This window comes from Vombatus ursinus, unplaced genomic scaffold (assembly GCF_900497805.2).
Source record: "Vombatus ursinus unplaced genomic scaffold, bare-nosed wombat genome assembly UNPS02014809.1, whole genome shotgun sequence".
NCBI lineage: Eukaryota > Metazoa > Chordata > Mammalia > Diprotodontia > Vombatidae > Vombatus > Vombatus ursinus.
This window is the reverse complement of record NW_020954587.1, coordinates 1672936-1695964: the sequence shown is the minus strand read 5'-3', so window position 1 is coordinate 1695964 and position 23029 is coordinate 1672936. Positions and strand designations below refer to the sequence as shown.

The 23029-nt window shown below is 35.9% G+C and overlaps 1 protein-coding gene across 1 annotated transcript in view; it reads left to right on the top strand.

Moving 5' to 3' along the window:
• CFAP47 (cilia and flagella associated protein 47) overlaps positions 1 to 23029 on the top strand; it is an 857531-nt gene that overhangs the window by 757887 nt on the left and 76615 nt on the right. The window contains exon 60 of the mRNA XM_027875456.1: positions 22697 to 22868. Within this exon, the coding sequence (XP_027731257.1) occupies positions 22697 to 22868 (172 nt within the window). The remainder of the gene's footprint in view (positions 1 to 22696; positions 22869 to 23029) is intronic.

Here is a 23029-nt window from a genome sequence, read left to right as displayed (position 1 = left end):
ATACATTTCCTCCCCAGTAAATGAGGAAGCATGAGAGCTATGCTTAGTGTTGAAAGTTGGGAAATTGGTGTGTGTGTGTGTGTGTGTGTGTGTGTGTGCAGCGAATACCTAGATTAACGTTAGTGAAATAGCCTTGTCTATATCTTGCACTTAAAAAGTTAAAAAAAAGTAATGTGTTATGTTCATAAATTAACCATAATGAATTAGATTCATTTATAATTAAATAGTTGCAGATTGTGTCAGAATACCTGTGCCAATAATGTTACCTAAAGGGGAGGGAATGAGTATGTTTCATCTAAATCTAAAAGAGTAGGAGCTGCAATTATAATTTCAGATGAAGAAGTTATAATAGCTAGTATCAAGAGACAAACAAAAGGGAAATTCCTTTTCCATTCCTTTGCTGATCTCCCAACTGTTAATTTCCTTCCTCCATAACTACATTGTATTTATTTTCTATGTATTTATTATGTGTATACATACATGTTCACGCCCATGTCTTCTGTGGTTGAAGGTAAGCTCCTTAAGAGTAGTTTTGTTGTTGTTGTGGTTGTTATTGTAATTGTTTTTACTTTGCATCCATAGCAAAAGAGGAAAGAAAGAGGAATGAAACTGCTAAGTCAAAATATTGAAGTAACCATTATCAAAGGCCTCCAAATTATTGAGAAAAAAAATCAGTAAGAATCATACAAATATCTATCAGTTAAAATATAGAGTGATGGAGAGAATAAATGGCAAGAACATCAATGAGATCATCGATCCATTAAAGTATTAAACCAGCTGGTACCAAATATATGGATATTCAGCATGGATCAGTGATCCCATCGATTTGGATGTTCCCTCCAGGGATGCAGATTGACAGATATCCATTTCTGCCCACGCTAGGAAAAAAAAACAAAAAAAGAAAAAAACCAAAGTATATCAGTGGAATAGATTAAATAAGCAAGCTTTAGAAGCAAACCTATTGAGCAGTTATATTCTGTGAACCCCAAATACAAAATTACTTAGAAAAAAAACCTCATTTGTCAACAAAAACTTTAGGAAACTGAATAGAAATTTTGTGTGAAGCTGGGGTTAGATCAGTCAGTGTCTTATACTATACACAATAAATTCCTAATGAATAAATATGAAAAAGAAAAGAGTCATAACACGAATGAAAATTAGATGAGAGTGGAAGTTTAGATCTGTTACTCTGTTAGATCTGTTAGGTAAGGAAGAAATTCTTAATGAACCATAATATAGTGGAAATTTATGAATTGCATGAAAAGTGACTTAAAGACTTTAATACCTTTATGAGGTAGAGACAAATCAGATAAGAAAGTTATATTTTCTCTTTTAATATTCAAAATTATATTTCATTTTATTTCTTCTAGATTAATTTGTAACCTGGTTAGTAAGAGTTGAAAGGGGCATTTCTGAGCCAACAGAGCAAAAGCTTAATGAGGATTTTTTTCTGGGGGGGGGGGTCAGGTGTTAGGGGAAAAGGGAGCTGATCAAGCCTTTTTTTCACACCTGAGTGACTTTTGGTGACCAGGAACAATACTACAGTATCTTAAAAAGAGGCTATCCTACACAAGGGTGATCGTAACTGACAAGATGGCATAACATATCGTACTGGTGGCTAACTCATATATTGCTACCTGAGCTAATTTAAGTTCCTTGACTAGATAATTAACACAGTGATAGCTATCACTTTCTATTGAGAAGGGAGGCAGTACCTAGTCAATGTTAGAAAACACTAAGTCTTCAAAAGGACTGAATTTAAAGAAAATTTTGATACTATAATGTTAAAATTAAAACACCATCTTCCTTTCTTTTAAAAAAAAGGTAAATAATAGCCTATACTTTTGCATGAACAATTACTTGCAATCTTTCTTTTGTGCTGTTTTTCTTAACTGTTTTGAGGAATTCATTCTATTTTTTTCTATTTATTTTATTTAAAATTATTGCAAAAAAGATGTCATTTGTGGACTGCTCACATATCAAAGATTGCAAAAAAATTAACAATTTATGGACAGATAATATATAGATTATTGGTGAATGAATTGAATCCCTTAGTTTGTTTCTCTTCTTTCCCCCTCTTCTATAACCAATATAAGATAAAGGCCAATTTGGGCTCTTTGTATCAATAATTGTGAAATTTGACCAAACTGAAATTTCTGGTAAAACCACTGGTAAAAAAATTTTTTTTGTTCATTGTTGATGGACCAATATGATCTGGGATCTACTCTAGCAAATGGTTCAGGGCATCAGAATTTAATACTGTTATTTCATTCTCCTGGACAAGCGCATAGGCACAATCATTAAACAAAGACTAGTTTTGCATAACTGATGACATAATAAAGGGCTTATCATTAGAAAGCAAAGTGACTTACTTGTAAACACCCAGTTATAAAAGCTTTTTTGAGAAGTTCTGTGATGTCCATAATAAGAGCAAAACATTCTTTATTAATATCTGTGTAATTTCTTTCTACAAGTGACCCTGTTCTCAGGCGATAATTAATTGGTGCTTCAATGCCATCTGGCACTCTGTGGCTAAGCATAACTACAGTGACTGACTTTCATCCAAATGTTTTAGCATAAACACTAAAGTTAATAATTATTTGATGTTAAAGAAAATATCTCATTTTAGTTTTTAGCAAGTAAAATCACATAGAGCACCCTTTCCCAAGAGATGATGAAATGGCTGAATGATGGATCCTTTTAATTTATGTGTCAAGCAATGTACTAAACTCTAGGGAAGGAAATGAAAGACACTTCCTGCCCTCAGAGAGCTTACAATCTAATGGAGGATGACAGTACCCAAAAGGAGGCTGGGGTTGGTGTGGGGGTCTCCTTCTGTGGAGTTGAAACGAGGTAGAGTTTCTATGCAAAGTGGAGTGAATAAATTGAAACCATAGCAAAAAAAGAATAATCTCAAGAAAGGTATAAGTACTTTTTTTTTTTCTTTTTCAAAGGAAGGGCAGAGGAAAGGATGGAACATCAGTGCATTGAGTGTACCTTGTCCTAATAGTAGAATTATTGTGGGGTAACCTAAGAATGGCTTCCTTCCTTCCTTTCCTTCCTCCCTTCCCTTTATTCCATTATTCCTTCATTTCTTCCTTCCTAATTTGGGTACTATATCATAGATTTAAATGTTCTTTAAATGTTTATTAGAATTCAATTGTAAATACATCTATTCCTGTGGGGTTTTCTTAGAAAAATTACTTCTAGGTTTCTCAATTCCCGACTCCCCCCCCTCCACTATTCGGTTGTTTGGATCTTCTGTCTTGTTCTCTTAATAGGGTTCTTTATATTTTTGTAAATATCCATTGACTTTGTTTCTGTTTTCAGTTTCTTTTGGCAAGTAACTTGGCCTTGTAACAAGTTAATGTCATTTGTTTCCTTCTCATTCATTGTAAATTCTTCCTTATTTTTTTTATTTTGAAAATTAGGTTTTCATCTTTTCCTCTTTAAAGTTCAAATTAGCTAATTGTCTATTTTATTGGTCTTTTAAAAATGCAGCTCATCTTTATTTGTCATCCTAATAATATATTTTCTTTAATGTTTCCTAATTTCTTCTTTGACATCCAGATTTCTATTTTGTGTATATTTGAGGAATAATTAATACGTATTTTAAAAGTTGTGTACCTAATTAGATTTTTGTCTACTTGTTTATAAAAAAAATGTAGTCCATTACAACTCTTGATTTAATACTTAGGTTTTCCCATAGTTCAGTTAATTTTTCTTTAAATACTTAGATTTTATGTGATTTAGTGAAAAAATTACTTAATATTGTTTTTGGACTAAACCCCTGACTTCATATAGAGAACTCTGAATGAGGAATGTCCTAGTACGCATACTCTCTAATCTATAATCTTAAATTGTCATGGGTACTGACTGGTTCATGTTGAGTGATTAACTTTTGGAATGTTAGTGGAATATTGTTAATTTGAAAGACAGAACCTTAAATTCACATGATTTTTCAGGTGACTAAAGCCTTTTCCCCCATCTCTTGGGGATCACTTACAATGCTTATATGCCTTTCAAAAGACCATAGTAGAGATTACCTTAGCATGCCCTAATGATTATAATCTGGGCAACATACTAAAAAGCAGAAACATCACTTTGGCAGCAAAGGTCCATATAACCAAAAACTATGGTTTTTCAGTAGCAACATATAACTGTGAACACTCTACTATAAGGAAAACTGATTGCTGCAGAGCTGATGCTTTCAAATTGTGGTGCTGGAAAAGATTTTTGGGAGTCCCTTGGACAACAAGGACATCAAATCAGGCAATACTTAAAGAAATTAATTCAGGTTATTCATTGGAAAGTCAAATACTGAAGCTGAAGCTTAAATAATTTTCCAGATTTTGAGAAGACAGGATTCGTCTGAAAAGACCCTTATGTTGGGAAAGATTGAAGGGAAGAGGTGATGGTAGAGGATGAAATGGAGAGTGTCATGGAAACAAGAGAAATTAATTTGCCCAGACTTTCAGAGATGGTAGAAAATAGAAGGTCCTGGCATGGTATGGGGTCACAAAGAATTGTTCACGACTCAACAATTGAAAAACAAAAACAATAATATCTGATAATCAGATGACCATTTGACATTACTCTTTGGGGTAGAAGAGGGTTTCTTTGCTTCAGTATCCTCTGAGGATGAACCCATTTCCTCTATTCCCATAGTAGCTCTTTATGTTGGATTCTTTCTCCTTTGCCTGTGCACATTTTTTGTAAGTTTAGTTTTTTTTTTTTATTTTAATCTAGTCCTGGGGTATGGGAGTTGGTGCCTCTGGCCTCAGGTCCTCCTCAGTTCTCCCTTCTGACTGTGAATCCAAACCAAGAACTCCAGCCTTCTGTAGGTGCCCACAGCCAGTAGCATCCCACCCCACTCCTGCATTTACCTGGTGCAAGCTGATTCCTTCTTGATCCCACTGAGTCTCTGCAGCACACCTGGGTCTGGCACTCCTTGTCAGCAGGGCTTCCCTAGATCTACCCCAGCTCAGGAGCCTAATTCCTCTCACTGTCCCAGGTGAAAAAGTTCCTGCATCTGGGGTTAAGGCAGCCTCCCAACCCAGCTAACCCTAGGGCTTGCTGCTTGTTGTTTCAGTGGTCCCTCACCTGGAGGTGTTTACTGGGAGAAACCTCATCCCCTGATTTTTCTTCAGATCTTCTCCAATTTTCCCAGGAGGACCTCTGTTCTGCCCCTATTCTTACTTATTTTCACCACTCTGTGTTTGCCCTTAGGCACTATTTTATCTTTTTTTGTGGAGGAAAATCTTGAGAGTTTGAAATTTTCTGACCTACTCTGCCATCTTCCCAGAATCCTGTCAGAATAAAAGTTTTAAATACATAAATAAAGTAAACAGAATTAAAAAGGAAGACAATTATGTTGAAATGAAGTTATCAAAATATAAAAAAAATAAGTTCATAGACCTCAGGTAAAGAAAACTAGTATTCTAATAGTTCCCTAGTATTTCTAGGATCAAATAGAGATGTGTATATTTCATATGTAAAGTTCTCTATAATTTTACTTCAATCTTTTTTTTAGGCTTAAAACTACATTTGGTTTTTTCCCACATACTTTACAATAGTCAAACTATTCAACTTTCTGTCCATCATATATGACACCCTATCTCCTCCATCTTTGTACTTTTCACTGTCACCCAGATGTCCACCTCTTAAAATTCCTAGTTTCTTCAAAGCTTAGTTCAAGAGCCATTTTCTGCATGAAGCATTTCCTGACTCCTTCCACCCTCAACTGCTAGTGCCTTCCTCCTGAAAATTACCTTCTGTTTATTTTTCATTTTTTTAAAATTTGCTTTTTTATATACATGTTGTTTTCTTGAAATTCCTTGAGATCAAGGACTGTTTCATTTCTTCCCTGTACCCTGGTTGAAGCCACCAAATGAATTTCCCCCTGCCTTCAACATTTCTGATTATTAGTCTGCTAAGGATTTAGGTACAACTCTTAATTCTTTTCACTTTAAAATATGAATTCTAATGAAAGGTTTCAAATTTTTCTGAACTTCACTTGCCAACAGTATGTAAACCTCTAAACAGAAAACTATCCCTCTTTACCAGTAGGGATCACTTGGGGAAATTTTGTGTTTCTGTTTCCTTCTAATGCAAGGGTTCTTAACCTACTTGTGCTTCAAAACCGCTTTTAAAAATTATTTAGTGGGGGCGGAGCCAAGATGGCAGAGTAAAAGCAGTGACTTGCTTGAACTGTCCCCCAAACCCCTCCAAATACCTATAAAAATGGCTTTAAATGAATTCTAAAGCAGCAGAACCCACAAAAAGACAGAGTGAAACAAATTTCCAGCCCAAGACAGCCTGGATGGTTGATCAGAAAGGTATATCGCACCAGGAGAGGAGAGGAGCGCAGTTTGGCTTGGGCATGCAGGCCTCAGTGACCCTGGAGCAGGTCTTAGAGGACTGAATCACGGGCAGCTGTGGTGGTTTCCAGACTTCTGAACCCAGGAACGCCAAAGACAACTTGGAAAGTCAATGGGAAAAGTCTATGTCAGCAGGGAGAGAGAGAAGCCGGTGGTCTCAGCTCCAGTCTTCAAGCTCGGTGGGGATAGCGGCTGCCTCCTGAGCTTTTGACTGACAGACTAAGCGGGGGGAATCAAGTGGCTGATCAGAGGTTTTGCAGGGATATCTCTGCTGGTGCAGGATTCTCTTGATTTGCCCGTACTTGAATCTGAGTCACAATTCTGAGTGGCAGTCCTGGGGCAAGGAGGAGTGCTGGCGTCGTGGAGCTTATAGCGGCTGTGGAGAGGAAACCCTCCTCACAGTTCCAAGACAGAAAAGAGTGCTCATAGACCAGAGAATAGGCCAGGAAAGGAGTAAACACCTCACCCTTGATCATACTACCTTGGAAGAACTGAACATTTACAGGTCCCTAGAAGTATCTCTAAACACAGCTGCACAAAACCCCTGAAGCTTGGGACAATACATTCTGCACACTGGAAATAGACTCCTACTTTAACAAAGAGTTTAATACTCACGTAATTGGCTGGGATCATGAGCAAGCAGTGCAAAAAGAGCCAGACTGTATTATCTTACTTTGATGACAAAGAAGATCAAAATATACAACCAGAAGAAGACAACAAAGCCAAAGCTCCTATATCCAAAACCTCCAAGAAAAATATGAATTTGTCCCAGGTCATGGAAGAGCTCAAAAAGGATTTTGAGAAGCAAGTAAGAGAAGTAGAGGAAAAATGGAGAGTCATGCTAAAGGAGACCCAAAAAATACTGAAGAAAGTAACCCTTAAAAAAATAGCTTAACCCAAATGGCAAAAGAAGTCCAAAAAAGCCAATGAGGAGAAGAATGCCCTTAAAAGAAAATTAGCCAAATGGAAAAGAAAGTCCAAAAGCTTACTGAAGAAAATTCTTTCTTAAAAATTAGAATGGAGAAATTGGAAGCTAGGGACAATTTGAGAAATCAAGGCATTGTAACACTAATCAAAAGGAATGAAAAAATAGAAGAGAATGTGAAATATCTCATTGGAAAAACAACTAACCTGGAAAATAGATCCAGGAGAGAGAACTTAAAAATTATTGGACTGTCTGAAAGCCATGATCAAAAAAAGAGCCTAGACATCATCTTTCAAGAAATTATCAAGGAAAACTGCCCTGATATTTTAGAACCAGAGGGCAAAATAGAAATTGAAAGAATCCACCAATTACCTTCTGAAAGAGATCCCCAAAAGAAAACTCCTAGGAATGTTGTAGTCAAATTCCAGAATTTCCAGGTCAAGGAGAAGATATTGCAAGCAGCCAGAAAGAAAAAAATCAAGTATTGTGGAAACACAATCAGGATAACACAAGATTTAGCAGCTTCTACATTAAGAGTCCGGAGAGCCTGGAGTATGATATTCCAGAGGGCAAAGGAGTTAGGACTGCAACCTATGATCACCTACCCAGCAAAACTGAATATAATCCTGCAGGGTAAAAAATGGTCATTCAATGAAATAGAGGACTTTCAAGCATTCCTGTGGAAAAGACCAGCTGAATAGAAAATTTGACCTTCAAATACAAGACTCAAGTGAAGCATGGAAGAGGTAAACAGGAAAGAGAAATCATAAGAGACTTGGTAAGGTTGAACTGTTTACATTCCTGCAGGGAAAGATGATATTTGTAACCCATGAGTCCTTTGTCAGTATTAGGGTAACGGAAAGGAAAAAAAATTATATGTTTGTATAGATAGATAGATAGAGGACACAGGGTGAGTTGAAGATGAAGGGGTGATATCTGGAAAGTAAAATTAAGGAGTGGGAGAAGATTATACTGGAAGAAGGAGAAAGGGAGAAGTAGAATGAGGTACAATATCTCACATGAAACAGACAAGAAAAGGCTTTTACAGTGGAGGGGAAATGGGGGAAGGTGAGAGGGAATGAGTGAATCTTATTCTCATAGGATTTGACTTAAGGAGGGAATAACATACACAATGGGGTATGGAAATCTATCTTACTCTACAGGAAAACAAGGGGGAAAGGGGAACGAGAGCAGGTGGTTGATAGAGGGGAGGGCAGATTGAGGGAGAGGATAATCAAAAGCAAACACTTCTGAGGAGGGACAGGGTCAAAAGAGAGAATAGAATAAATGGGGGTTAGGATAGGATGAAGGGAAATATACTTAGTTTTTTACAATAGGAATACTATGGACGTGTTTTGCATGACTACACATGTATAACCTGTATTGAGATGCTTGCCTTTTAAATGAGGGTGGGTGGGGAGGGAGGAAGGGAGAAAATTTGTAACCCAAAGTTTTAAAAACACATGTTAAAAATGTAAAAAAAATTTAAAAAGCAGCAAACACTAAAAAAATTATTTAGTATTTTATTTTCCCCAGTTACATGTGAAAACAATTTTAACATTCATATTTAAAACTTTGAGTTCCAAATTCTCTCCCTTCCTCACTTTCCACCCACCCTCATTAAGAAGGCAAGCAGTTTGATATAGGTTATACATAGGTGTAGTCCTGTAAAACACTTCCATAGTAGTCATGCTGTGAAAAACTAAATGTATTTCCCTCCATCCTATCCCCCCCATCCATTTATTCTATTCTCTCTCTCCTTTTACCCTGCCCCTCCTCAAAAGTGTTTTGCTTTTGACTGCCTTAATTGGCCTTCCCTTCTATAACTCCCTTTTTTCATCTCCTTTCCCCCTACTTTCCTGTAGGATAAGATAGATTTCTATACCCAGTTGTGTATGTTATTTCCTCTTTGAGTCAAATCTGATGACAGTAAGATACACTCATTCCCCCTTACCTGTCACCTCTTCCCCTCCATTGTAAAAGCTTTTTCTTGCCTCTTTTATGTGAGATAATTTACCCCATTCTACCTCTTCCTTTCTCTTTCTCCCAGTACATTCCTCTCTCACCCCTTAATTTTATTTTTTAGTTATCATCCCATCATATTCAATTCACACCTGTGCCCTCTGTCTATATATATACTCCTTCTAGCTACCCTAATTATGAAAAAGATCTTATGAGTTACAAATATCATCTCTTCATGTAGAAAGGTAAACAGTTTAACTTTAATAAAAAATTATGATTTCTCTTTCCTGCTTACCTTTTAATGCTTCTATTGAGTCTTGTATTTGAAAGTCAAATTTTCTATTTGGCTCTGGTTTTTTCTCAAGAATGCATTAAACTCCCCCAGCTCAATGAATGTCCATTTTCAACCTCATGGATTATGCTCAGTTTTGCTGGGAGGTGATTCTTGGTTGTAATCCTATCTCCTTTGCCCTCTGGAATATCATATTTCAAGCCCTTTTATCCTTTGATGTAGAAGCTGCTAAATCTTGTACTATCCCGATAGCATTATCACAATATTTGAATTATTTCTTTCTGGCTGCTTTCAATATTTTCTCCTTGACTTGGGAACTCTAGAATTTGGCTATTATATTCCTGGGAGTTTTTCTTTTGGAATCTTTTTCAGGAGGTGATTGTTGAATTTTATCTATTTCTATTTTTACTCTCTGGTTCTTGAATACCAGAGCAGTTTTCCTTGATAATTTCTTGAAAGATGATGTCTAGGCTCTTTTGATCATGGCTTTCATGTACTCCAGTAATTTTTAAATTATCTCTCCTGATCTGTTTTTCAGATGAGTTGTTTTTCCAGTGAGATATTTTACATTGTCTTTGATTTTTTTCATTCTTTTGGTTTTGTTTTATGATTACTTGATTTCTCATAAAGTCATCAGCTTCCATGTGCTCCATTGTAATTTTTAAGGAATAATTTTCTTCAGTGAGCTTTTGGATTTCCTTTCCATTTGACCGATTCTGCTTTTTAAGCCATACTCCTTCTCATTGGCTTTTTGTACTTCTTTTGCCATTTGGTGTAGTCTATTTTTTAAGGTATTGTTTTCTTCAGTCTCTTTTAGCAAGCTGTTGACTCTTTTTTCATGATTTTCTTGCATCACTCCCATTTCTCTTCCTCTACTTCTCTTATTTGATTTTCAAAATACTTTTTGAGCTCTTCCCTGGCCTGAGACTAATTCATATTTTTCTTGGAGGCCTTAAATGTAGGAGCTTTACCTTTATTATCTTCTTCTGAGTATGTGTTTTGATCTTCCTTGTCACCAAAGTTTCTGTAGTCTGAGTTTTTTCCACTGTTTGCTCATGTTCCCAACCTATTCCTTGACTTTTTAACTCTTTGTTAAGGTAGGGCTCTGCTTGTAGTGTGGAGGGTGGACTGTCCCAAGTTTTGGGTTTTGTGCAGCTGTTTTCAGAGATACTTCTAGGGACTTGTAAGTTTTCAGTTCTTCAAAGGTGGTATGATCTAAGGAGAGGTGTTTACTCCTCTCCTGTCCTGTGCTCTGGTGTGTGAGTAACCACATGCACTCTTTTTTGCCCTGGAACTGTCAGGAGGGTCCCCTCTCCACTCCTGCATAAGCTTTACTATGCTAGTGCTTTTCCTCTCCCTGGAACTGCCAGCCAAGACTAGAACTCAGATCGAAGTATGGGCAAAGCAATAGAGGTCTGCCTCAGTGCCATCAAAGAGACTCCTTAATCTCCTTCTGACCAGTTGTTTGATCCCCTTACTGTCTGTGGGCTGAGAGTTCCAGAAGCAGCCGCTGCCACCGACACTGCTGCCAATGCCAATTCATTTCCTAGGCCTACTCCAGCTTTCTTGGGAGTTGGTCTGTGCTGGCATGGCCTAGACTGGACTGTTCTCTCAACCTGGTTCAACAGACCTTTCCTGTTGATGTTACAGGTTGTCTTGGGCCATAAATTTGTTTCACTCTGTCTTTTTGTGTGTTCTACTGTTCTAGAATATTTTTAGGATCATTTTTAAAGGCATTTGAGGGGCGTTTGTGGAAGAGCTCAGGCCAGTCCCTGCCTTTACTACATCATCTTAGCTCTGGCCTGTCCAGAAACCTCTTCAGCAGTCTGATAAAGCCCAAGGGACAGATATGTGGCACAGCAGTTAGAGTGAGGGCCTGAAGTCAGGAAGACTGTCTTCCTGAGTTTAAATCAGGCTTGGACACTTACTTGCTGTGTGACCTTTGGCAAATCACTTAATGCTGTTTGCCTCAATTCCTCCTCTGTAAGCTGAGCTGGAGAAGGAAGTGGCACAATTACCTCAGATCTTTGCCAAAAAAAACCCAAATGTAGTCATGAGGAGTCAGACACAATTGAAAAACGATTTCTTTTTCAGAATGTTTTTATATATTGAAGGAAATGTAAATTTCAGTTAGTGGTTACTAAAAATAAAAGTGTAATATTTTTCCCATCAAAGACTCCTAAAAATTCATTTATAGAGCTCTGCATCAAGAACTCCAATTCTATTGCAAGACTCCTCTGAGGGACAGTACTGCAATTAGATCTGGTATATCAAAGTTTGATTTCTTTCTCAAAAGTCCCTAACTGTCCTTTCTTCCCACAACCAAAATTAATGTCATAATGGTCCAAAAAATCCATATAAAATTTCACTTTCATAGCTTCCCCTTCATAAAAATTATTTCCCCAAAGGAATTGAAGAGGCTCTTGGTATTGTCTGACCCTTGTCTTACCCTGTCCTCATTCTTGTCTGGAAGGACAAGATTACTCTTAGCTTCACACATTTTTGACGATTTTCAATGGCTGAATCTGGAAGCTAGCTGGCAGAGATTCTATCAGGTTTCTGTTACCACCAGCCTGGTTCACTGTCTCCATTACATTCAGACTGGTCAAGGACCATTATACCGTTTTTTCCATCATATGATAATACTAGGGCTCAGCAAGTGAACTGACTGGCCCAAGATCACATGAACATGCCATAAGCTAATTATATCTTATACTCATGGCCACTTAAAAATTGTTACAAAATCTTCTCGGGCATGCCATCACTAACCTTTTGAAAACAATGCCAATATAAGATAAGATCAAGATCACTTGAAATCATTTGATGTGAGTTTTTGTAACACTTGCTGAACTTTATTTTGTTGCATTTTGAATGGCCTTGTTTTTCTACCCGAACTATTTTTCCTGAATCTGCAGTCTACATTCTGTAACATACATGTAGACCATTGATTTAACCCTCAACAACCTAATCAAGGGTGGTTATGTCTGAAGTGATTTGCAAATATGAAGTATGCGTAGCTTAAGTTTTGTTGAACTCACATGCAAGAGTTCTTTGTCTCATCAAATAGCATTTATATTAGGAGTGGTTTCTTCAAATTGTGACATTCCTGTGTGATTTCCCAAATGAAATTCAGCCTTATCTTTTTGTAGCTCTACTCAATTCTGGGCCATACTGATTGCATAATATATATTTTGATGACTTTTTAGTGTGGGTGGTAAAAAACAATCCCTTTTCCTCATGTGGTTTTCACAGAAGAGGTTTCATAATTGTCTCGGTTTTGAAGCACTTATTATAACGTCATAGGTGAACTGGAACATTCGAAGAACTTTTCTATAAATAGGGAAAACATCTCTTGGTTAGAATTTTTAGAGGCAATCTTCTAAAGCACTGAAGCATATCTAGGTATTCTCATTGTTTTAGGTCTGGTATTTTGTCAATAATCAGTGAATTATTATTAATTTTGTTTTCACAAATTGATGTCTGTTATGAGTGGTAGCATGTTTGGCAGGACCCTATATTTGGAGTCAGAAGCTTTTGACTAAAATCCCAACTTTGCCACTTACTCCCTGTTTGATACTGGGCAAGTCACACCTCTCCTTACCCAGTTTCCTTATCTTTAAAATTTACTAGGTTAGACTAAAATTGACTTTAGACGAGACCATCAAACTTTAAATGCATGACAAAGTTATGATCCTAATTGCATTTGTAATAGAGTATTCCATGTGTATCAGTACAGTACTCCTGTACATTTAGGTTCTCACAACAAGTTTGGGGTTAGCAGCTAAACAGCTTGATGTTCTTGGTCAATATTTCTCACCTTGAATCTTCACTGAAAAGGCTAAACATTTCTAATTTATCCATTACAGTGTCATGGAATAAAAAAAAGGTATAACTTACTTGAAATAAAAAATCAAAGATAAGTATCAGAAAAAGGCATGAACATCAAACCCTTTCAATTCACATTTGCCAGAACAATTGACCTTTTAGTCTTCATATGACTACAACTTCAAATCCACTCTCTTAGCAATCAGCTACTTTTAATGGAGTATTTTATCCAGAGAAGTAGAGAAAATGCTTAGGATCATCTTTACCACCTTTACCATCCCACACATGATAAGAGAAAAATCACCTTTTCTCATGTAAAGATGTTGACATGTAGCTGTTTCTTTGACATCACTGATCAAGTCTGATAGCACAGGAAGAGAAGGAAGATCTCTAACCTTGGAGAAAATCTCCCTCTTCCTTCACTTATTTTTTTTTTTTTGCTTTTTTGCAAAGGCAGTTGGGATTAAGTGACTTACCCAGGGTCACACAGCCCAATTTGAACTCAGGTCCTCCTAATTCCAAGTCCAGAGCTCTATCCACTGCACCACCTAGCTGCCCCATTATTTTTTCACTTATTTTATTTTTTGCCCTCTTCCTTCTCTTCTTTCCACCAGTCATGGCCATTTTCTTCCTCTAGTCTTTCCTTTTACCAAGTGTCATTTTCAAAACCTCCTGCCTCACAGCTATTCATTTGCTTCATGCCCTGCATCCAGAAAGAGGAAGTTCAAGAGCTTCCATCCAAATGAGCAAATCTCTTCCTGCCAAATTGTTGTAGGAACGTGGCAGTCCTCCAGAGAGAGGCTCAGTATTCCTTCACTTAGATTGTGATATACACATGGGAGATAACTTGTCTGAGAACAGGATTAAAGGCTTTAATTTGCTCTACAAAGTCAAATGTTTTCCTAAAATCAATGAATCATAAACACAGCAAGATCTTGTATTCTCTTTGCTATTCAGTCAGGGGTTAGACCACAAATTTATGGTCCACTGTATAAAACCATCTGTAAAAGCTGGCCCTCTTCTGTCTCTCTCCTTCTTTCTCAGTCAGTCTCCGTCTCTCAATTGATTAATCAATAAATATTTAATATGCTCCTACTATGTGTCAGGCACTATGCTAAGTACTGGGGATACAAAAAGTGCTCCCAAGGAATTTACAAAGTAATAGGAGAAGAAATACACAAACCAATATGTACAAAGTAAACTATATACAGGACAAATAGAAAATAATTACCAGAGGGAAGGCACTGGAATCAAAAGGGTTTGGAGGTATCCTATAGAAGATAAAATTTTATTTGGACCTTAAAGGAAGCCAGAGAAGTTAGTAGTTGAAACAGAGGAAAGAATTACAGGCCTGGGGAATAGACAGAGAAAATGGAGCCAAGAGTTGAAGTGTCTTGTTTATGGAAGAGCCAAGCCAACGTGACTGATTGAAGAGTACATATTGGAGAGCAAGGTTTAAGAAGAGTGAAAAGGGGATAATACAGCCAATATAGTGGACTTACTTGATGTCAAATAATTGCTCAAAGAAGAGCTTTTATAGTGGATAGAGAAATGGAAGGGAGTGGGGTGTGGTGGGCAATGCTTGAACCTTTCTCTTCTCAGAATTGGTTAAAATAGGAAAGAATGTCAATAGACATCCAGTTGAGTATAGAAATGTTACTTACCCAATAGGAAAATAGGAGGGAAGGGGATAAGAAAAAGTAAGGGATGATAAAGGGTAGGGCAGATTAAAGGAGGCAGTTATTAGAAGCAAAATAGACTTTTGAGGAGAGACAGGAGAGAGAGATTGAGAGAGAGACACACAGAGAGAGACAGAGACAGAGAGAGAGACAGAGAAAGGTAGAAGAATTTGGGTAGAAACGATTCCAAAGGACTCATATTCCAGAAATGCTATTGTTGTTTTTTCTGATTCTTCATGACCCCATGGACCATGCTTTCTATGGGATTTTCTTGGCAAAGATATTTCAATGGTTTGTCATTTCTTTCTTCAGTGGATTAAGTTAAGTGATTTGTCCAGGGTCACATAGCTAATGAGTATCTTGGACCATACTTAGTGTTTGTATGAGGCTGGATTTGAACTCAGGTCTTTTTGACTCCACGACCTAGTCCTCTGTTGACCACCTAGCCTCCTCATTGAGAAATGCTTCAAAGGTGGAATTGATAGGTCTTGGAAATAGCTTGGATATGTGAGATGAGAGATATTAAGGAATTGAAAATGACTCCTAGGTTTCAAGGCTGAGGGACTGGTGTTACCAGTAGATGGTGTTACCCTCCACAGTAATAAGGAAAGAAAGAGGTTAGAAACATTTAGGAGGAAAGATAATAAGTTCTGTTTTGTACATATTGAGTTTAAGATATTTATTGACCATTCAATTCAAGTTATTTGAAAGATAGCTGTAGATATGAAATTAGAAGTTGGTAAAAACTTTGGGGCAAGAAAGGCAGATTTAAGAAATCATCTGCACAGAGGTAGCAATTAAATCCATTAGAGCTGATTAGATTACCAAGTGAAGGAATATAGATTGAGAAAAGAAGAGGAACCAGAACAGAATGGTTAGGTGTAATCTAGAGGAGAATCCAGTAAAGGAGACAGAGAAGGGGTGGCTGAATGGATGGAAGACCAAGAGAGAGGACAGTATCAAGGAGGAGAGAGTTATCAATAGTGTCAAAGATTAAAGAGAGGTCAAGATGAAGAACAGGCCACTGAATTTGGCAATTAAGTGGTCATTAGTAACTTTGGAGAGAGGAGTTACAGCGGAATGATAAAGTCAGAAGCCAGATTATAAGGAGTTAAGAAGAGAATGAGAGTAAGAGATAGTGGAGGCACCTTATGAAGATAGCCCTTTTGAGAAATCTAGCTACAAGGAAACAGAAGAGAAATGAGATCATAGCAGGGATGGAAGGATCAAGTGAAGGCTATGGAGGGTGGAAGATAATGAGTTCAGTTTTGAATATGCTGAGTTTAAGATGTCCATTCAATATGTCTAATAGTCCTTTGGAGACATAAAACTAGATATGTAGAGAGATGTTAAGTTAGCTAAGTAGATTTGAGAGTCATCAGCGCAGAGATAACTGAATTCACTGATGAGATCACCAAATGAAATAGTCTAGAGGAAGAACAAAAGAGGACTGAGAACAGAACCCTGTGGGACACCCCTGGTGACCTACTTCTTTGCCACAGGCTTTCCTTGCACATGTGACTTACTACTTTACATTTGATCCCATTTTCTCTAATGACTTTAAGGACTTTCCAAGAGGAGAATGTGCCCCTGGGATGGAAAATATTTTTTTTGGAGTTGTTATTGTTCTTGCTATCCCCTCTCCATAAATCCGTTATCTGAAAACTAATGGAATTTAGCTCATTCAACTGATAATGGTAAGATCCTATATACAATAAAGTATCCATGCCAGTACTTTTTTTTTTTAGTAGTGACCTATATGCTTTATTCTGCTATAAAAATGAATAGGTCATTTTAAAAATCTCATTAGAAGTTCCTTCCTTTTGAAAGTCTTGAACTTTTAATGAGAAGGCTAAAAAGCAAATAGTGTAGTGGGAATAATATTAGATTGAACAAATGAAGACCTTATTCTATCCTTGGCTTTGCAACCAACTAGGTGAGTCACTTTGAGAAAATCACTTTGCTTATGTGGAATATTATTTTGCCATAAGAAATTATGAAATTGACAATTTCAAAAGAAGCAGGGAAGACCTCTATGAATTGATGCCTATCTAGGTAGGTAGGTAGCACAGTAGAAAGAGCACTGGACCTGAAGTCAGAAAGATCTATGTTCAAATGTTGACCCTGTGTGATCTTTAGCATGTTATTGAACCCTGTCTAAGGTTTTTCAGTTATAAAACAGGGATAATAATAAAAGCTATATCACAGCACCTTCCTGATAAGATTGTTGCAAGGATCAAATGAGATATTTGTAAAGTTCTTAGGAAGGTACCTGGCACATATAAGTAAATGCTTATTCACTTTTCCCATCTATAAAAGAGTGGGTTGAACAAGATTATATTCTAGCTCTAATTCTGCCTTTGTTAAAATTTCCCTAGCCTAGAATCTTAAGGGCATAATGATAAAAAATGGGGCATGCCAAGTTCTCCCCCTCCTTCCAGCTTCCATTGGGAAGACAAGCAAGAAGATACACATTATATGGGTAAAGTCATACAAAAACATATTTCCATATTATTATTGTTGCAAAAAAACCAAAAGAAAACAAGAAAAATCGAGTGAAATAATATGCTTCAAACCACACTCATCAGTTCACTCTCTGAAGATCAATGGAATTTTTCATCATAATCCTTTGGAATTATCATGGATTATTTTACTGATCAGTATAGCTAAGTCTTTCACATTTGACCATTATAATATTGCAGTTATTACGTACAATATTATCTTGGTTTCACTTTGCATCAATTCGTATGTCTTCCAAGGTTTTTCTGAAACTATTCTGTTCATCATTTTTTATAGCACAATAGTTTTCCATCAAAATCCCATCTCACAACTTGTTTAGCCATTCCCCACCAGATACACATTCTTCCAATTTCTAATTATTTGCCACAACAAAAAGAGCTGCCATAAATATTTTTGTACATAGAGGTTCTTTTCCTTTTTCCTTGATCTCTTTGGGATATAAACCTAGTAGTGATGTATTGCTGGATCAAAGGATATGAAAAATTTTATAGCCCTTTGGGCATAGTTCCCAGTTGTTCTCCTGAATTTACAGGGTATAACTATTTTTCCATATCCCCTCCAGCATTTGTCATTTTCCTTTTCTATTATGTTAGCCAATCTGATAAGTGTGAGGTAGTATATTCCGAGTTCTTTTAATTTGTATTTTTCTAATTATTAGAGCATTTTTCATATTACTATTGATAGCTTTGATTCTTTTTTCCAAAAACTGTCTGTTCAAATATTTTGACCATTTATCAATTAAGGAATGGCTCTTATTTTTATAAATTTGGTTCATTTATCTACATATTTGAGAAATATGGCCTTTATTAGTGAAATGCTATAAAAAATTTTCCCTATTTCCTGTTTTCCTTTTAATTTTGACTGTATTTGTTTTGTTTGTGCAAAACCTTTTAACTTCATGTAATAAAAATTATCCATTTTATCTCTTGTGATCTTCTCTATGTCTTGTTGGTCATAAAATTTTCTATTATCCATAGATTCTGACAGTTATTTTTTCCATAGTCCTCTAATTTGCTTATGATATCACACTTTATGTCTGAATCATGTACCTATTTTGACCTCATCTTATTATATGATGTGAGATGTTGGTCTTTGTCTAGTTTTTGTCGGACTTCTTTTTAGTTTTCTCTGAAATTTTTGTTAAATAGTGGATTCTTGCCCCTATCTTTCAAGTTTATCCAATGATAGATTACTATGATAATTTACTTTTGCATGTTGTGTACCTAATTTATTCCACTGATCAACCACTCTTATTTCTTGTCTAGTACTGAATGTTTTGATGATTACTAATTTGAATTATATTTTAAAATTTGATATTGCTAGGCTACCTTCCTTCACATTTTATTTCATTGATTCCCTTAATATACTCAACCTATTGTTTTTTTGAGATGATTTTTTTCTGTCTCTGTAAAATAATTGTTGGGTAGTTTGATTGGAATGGTACTGAATTAAGAAATTAATTTAGGTAAAATTGTCGTTTTTATTATATTGCCTCAGCTTACCCATGAGCAATTAATATTTCTCCAGTTGTTTACTTGAGTCTTTATGTGAAAAGTGTTTTGCAATTGTGTTCATATAGTTTCAGGGTATATCTTGGCAGGAAGACTCCCAAATATTTTATACTGTCTTTAGTTATTCTAAATGGAATTTCTCTTTTTATCTCTTCCTGCTGGGATTTGTTGGTAATATTTACCAATGTTGATGATTTGTGTAAATTTATTTTATTTCCTGTAACTTTTCTAAAGTAATTGTTTCTAATTTTTTACTTGATTTACTAGGGTTCTCTAAGTATACCATCATATCATCTGCAGAGTGATACTTTTATTGCCTCATTTCCCATTCTAATTCCTTCAATTTCTTTTTCTTCTCTCCTTGCTATAGCTAGCATTTCTAGTACAATATTGAATAATGATGGCGATAATGAACATTCTCCTATGGGGAACTCTTGATGTCATGCTCCTGCCATCCATTTAGATTATAGATTCACTGGTAACTTATAGTTTTACCCACTGAAGGTCTCAGTCAAACTAAGTAGTTATATTTAATTTGAATTTTTATAGATTATCTCGCTTTAATCTTGGCTCCCTACAGAGACTGTAAATTCCTAGTAGGCCAGGCAGCCAGGATTATCTTCCAGAACTAACATTATACATTCTGTGAAATTTCCTTTACCTGTTTTCTTTTGGTTGCAGTGCTGATAGTTGTTAACTGATTAATTGAATTTTAGGAAACTTGAAAGTAAAAGTAAAATAAAAGAATTTTTATAGTGCCAATATGTTGGTTTCTATTTATTTTCTAGTTGAAATAAATAATTTAGAAAATAAATTTTAAAACTGAGACATCTAACATATGATTATGATATAATATACTTGATGGATAATTTTAAAAAATAAGCTTGATTGAAGCCACTGTTGTGCACTTATATCCAAGGTTGTCTAATATAATAATGATTAAAAGTTTATTACATTCTGGTTTTGTCCTTTTTCAAGCATTCTATTAGTCAAAAATATTATTAGAACCTACACTGTACAAGTACTGTTGAAATAAGATGTTTGAAAATGTGCTTATCCTCAAGAAGCTTATTGTCTACCCAGGGAGATCTCATATACGTGAAAAGCAGGATATACCAAATGTGTAATTAGAGGAGTTGTCAATAGTCTCACTACATTGTAGGCTGGAGTGGTCAAGGCTGACCTCCTGGAAGAAGTGAGACTTGAACTGGATCCTGAAGGGAAAAGTAGCATGGGGAGAGAAGACAGTGTAGGGAAATTTAAGTGTGAGTTAAAATATTGCTCCCTGGGGAACCTCTTGGGTGCATTTTTTTTTCCTTTTGAGGAATGAGTGAGAGGAGAGGATGTTAAGGAAAAATATGGTAAAGGGTGTGTGTTTTTTCTCTTTAGGCTAACAAAATTTCATGAGTAACTATGAAATCTGACTACTCTCAAATTTATAGTCAAGCTATATTTTAGTTTCTCTAATGAGAACTGAAATTGACAAAGGAATTAGCAGGGTTTAATGAAAAGTGGATCTGAAATCAGGAGAAACTCAGGTTCAGATTCCACCTTTTTTGCCTCTACAGCTTAGTTTCCTCATCTGTAAAAAAGATTATAGTGTGTCACACATGGTCATTATGAAGTTCAATGAAGATATTTTATTTTAATCACTTTGCAGATATTATAGTGGCATGTATATATTAGCAATTAATATATTGGACAATAGCTTGTCTTTTTTCTAGATTTTAATAACACTATACTTTTCAGCTAGGTAGCATGGTAGATAGAACATTGGATTAGAAGCCAGGAATACTTGAGTTCAAATCTGGCCTCAGACACTAGCTGTGTGATTCTGGGCAAGTCATTTAACATATCTCAGCCTCAGTTTTCTCATCGGTAAAATGAAAATAATAATAGCACCTACCTACCCAGGGGTGATGTGAGAAAAGAAAATAATAATATTTATAATTTGCTGCTGCTTAGTTATTTTCAGTTGTGTCCAACTCTTCATGACTCCATTTAGGGTTTTCTTAGCAGAGATACTAGAGTAGTTTGCCAGTTCCTTCTCTAGCTCATTTTACAGATGAGAAGCTGAGGCAAACAGGGTTAAGTGATTTCTTCTTCTTCTTCTTCTTCTTCAGCTTTGCCTTGTCTTTTCTTTTAATATTCATTTTCTTACTGATTTCATCAGTTCCTATTTATTCAGTGATCATCTTAGGGCAGATATCTCTCAAATCTACCTATCAATTATTATTCAACTGTCAGTGAGCATTTATTAAATGCCTCCTATATGTCAGGTACTAAACTAAATGTTTAAGATATAAAGACAGAAATGAAACTGTGTCTGTCCTAAAGTACCTTATAATTTATAGACTTAATGAAATTGTCTAGTCACAGAGAGTTAAGGAACTTACCTAAGATAACACATTTGTATATATCAGAGTCAGGACTTAAATCTGATTTGAAATAGGACCTCTGTCTATTACACTAAGCTGCCTCTCATAATGATCTCAATAAGATCATTATGTAAGTTTACACACATAAACATACACATGTGTATAAAATATTTCTGGTAAGTAATATTGTTATATTTTAATAAATAATATTGTTAAACATTATTTTAAAAGTGCCATGGAACAGCAAGGCTATTGTTGATTTGCATTAAGAGAGGGGACTTTGTTATCAGGAATTCTTTAAATGGAGTTAATGACACTATTTACCTCTCAGGGTTGTGGTGCTAATCAAATGAGATGATATATCTAAAACCCTTTTTAGGCTTAATTAGCTATGTAAACATTATCTTTTTTTAAAATTTTTTTGGTGAGGCAATTGGGTTAAGTGACCTGCTCAGGGTCACACAGCTAGTAAATGTCAAGTGTCTGAGATGAGATTTGAACTCAGGTCCTTCTGACTCCAAGGCCAGAGCTCTATCCCCTGCGCCACCTAGCTGCCCCAAACATTAGTTCATAAAAACATAAAAGTAGTGATAATAAATAATCTTTGTATACCAATGTGGTTTATAATAATACTATAATGATAGCATATGGTTACATAACAACTGAGAAAATATCAACATATGGCTGCATATAGATATAGTCATATGATCATATATATGGGCAAGTATAGGGCAGCTGGGTAGTACACTGGATAGGTCAACAGGCCTGGAGTCAGGAAGACCTGAGTTCAAATCCAGCTGCAGATATTTACTAGCTGTGTGACCTAAGGCAATTCACTTAACTCAGTTTCATCCTCTGCAAATGATCTAGAGAAGGAAATGGCAAACCACTCTAGTATATTTTCCAAGAAAACCCCAACATGAAGTCATGAAAAATCAGCCATAACTGAAATGTGACAACAAATGGTAAATTTATATGTATGTATTATACACACACACAGTATACATATATATATATATACGTGTGTGTATGTATATGCATATGTGTGTGTGTGTGTGTGTGTGTGTGTGTGTAGTCTGCTCTAATTAGGTTGCTGAGATGAGATTTTTTCTCCTTGTTTTGTATGCTATCTCTTCCCTTTGCCACCGTAGCAGAGTGTTGAACACATAGCAGCTTCTGAAATAATATTTACTGAACAGAATTGGTTGGTCTCATGTTTTCTAGATTTGCCTGAAGTGCATGAATTTCAGTATGAAATTCAATTTGAATCTGATCTCATGAAATCTAACTTGGAATCATGTGTTGCCTTATATCTGACCAGTAAAGAACGAAATATAGAAAATGGGGTTATATCACTAGTCTTCAATATAATCTTTGCACCAAAGAAACCAATGAGGTAAGCCTATTCTCCACATTCTTTTAAAGAATAAAAATTATCCATATTTCAAAAATAGATGACCTTTTCTTGTTCTTGTGAATTAACTCTGTTGGTACAGGATAAATTGTTTTATGTACTTAAAGTGAGTTTTAAGCACTACACCAACTTTACCCTTAGTG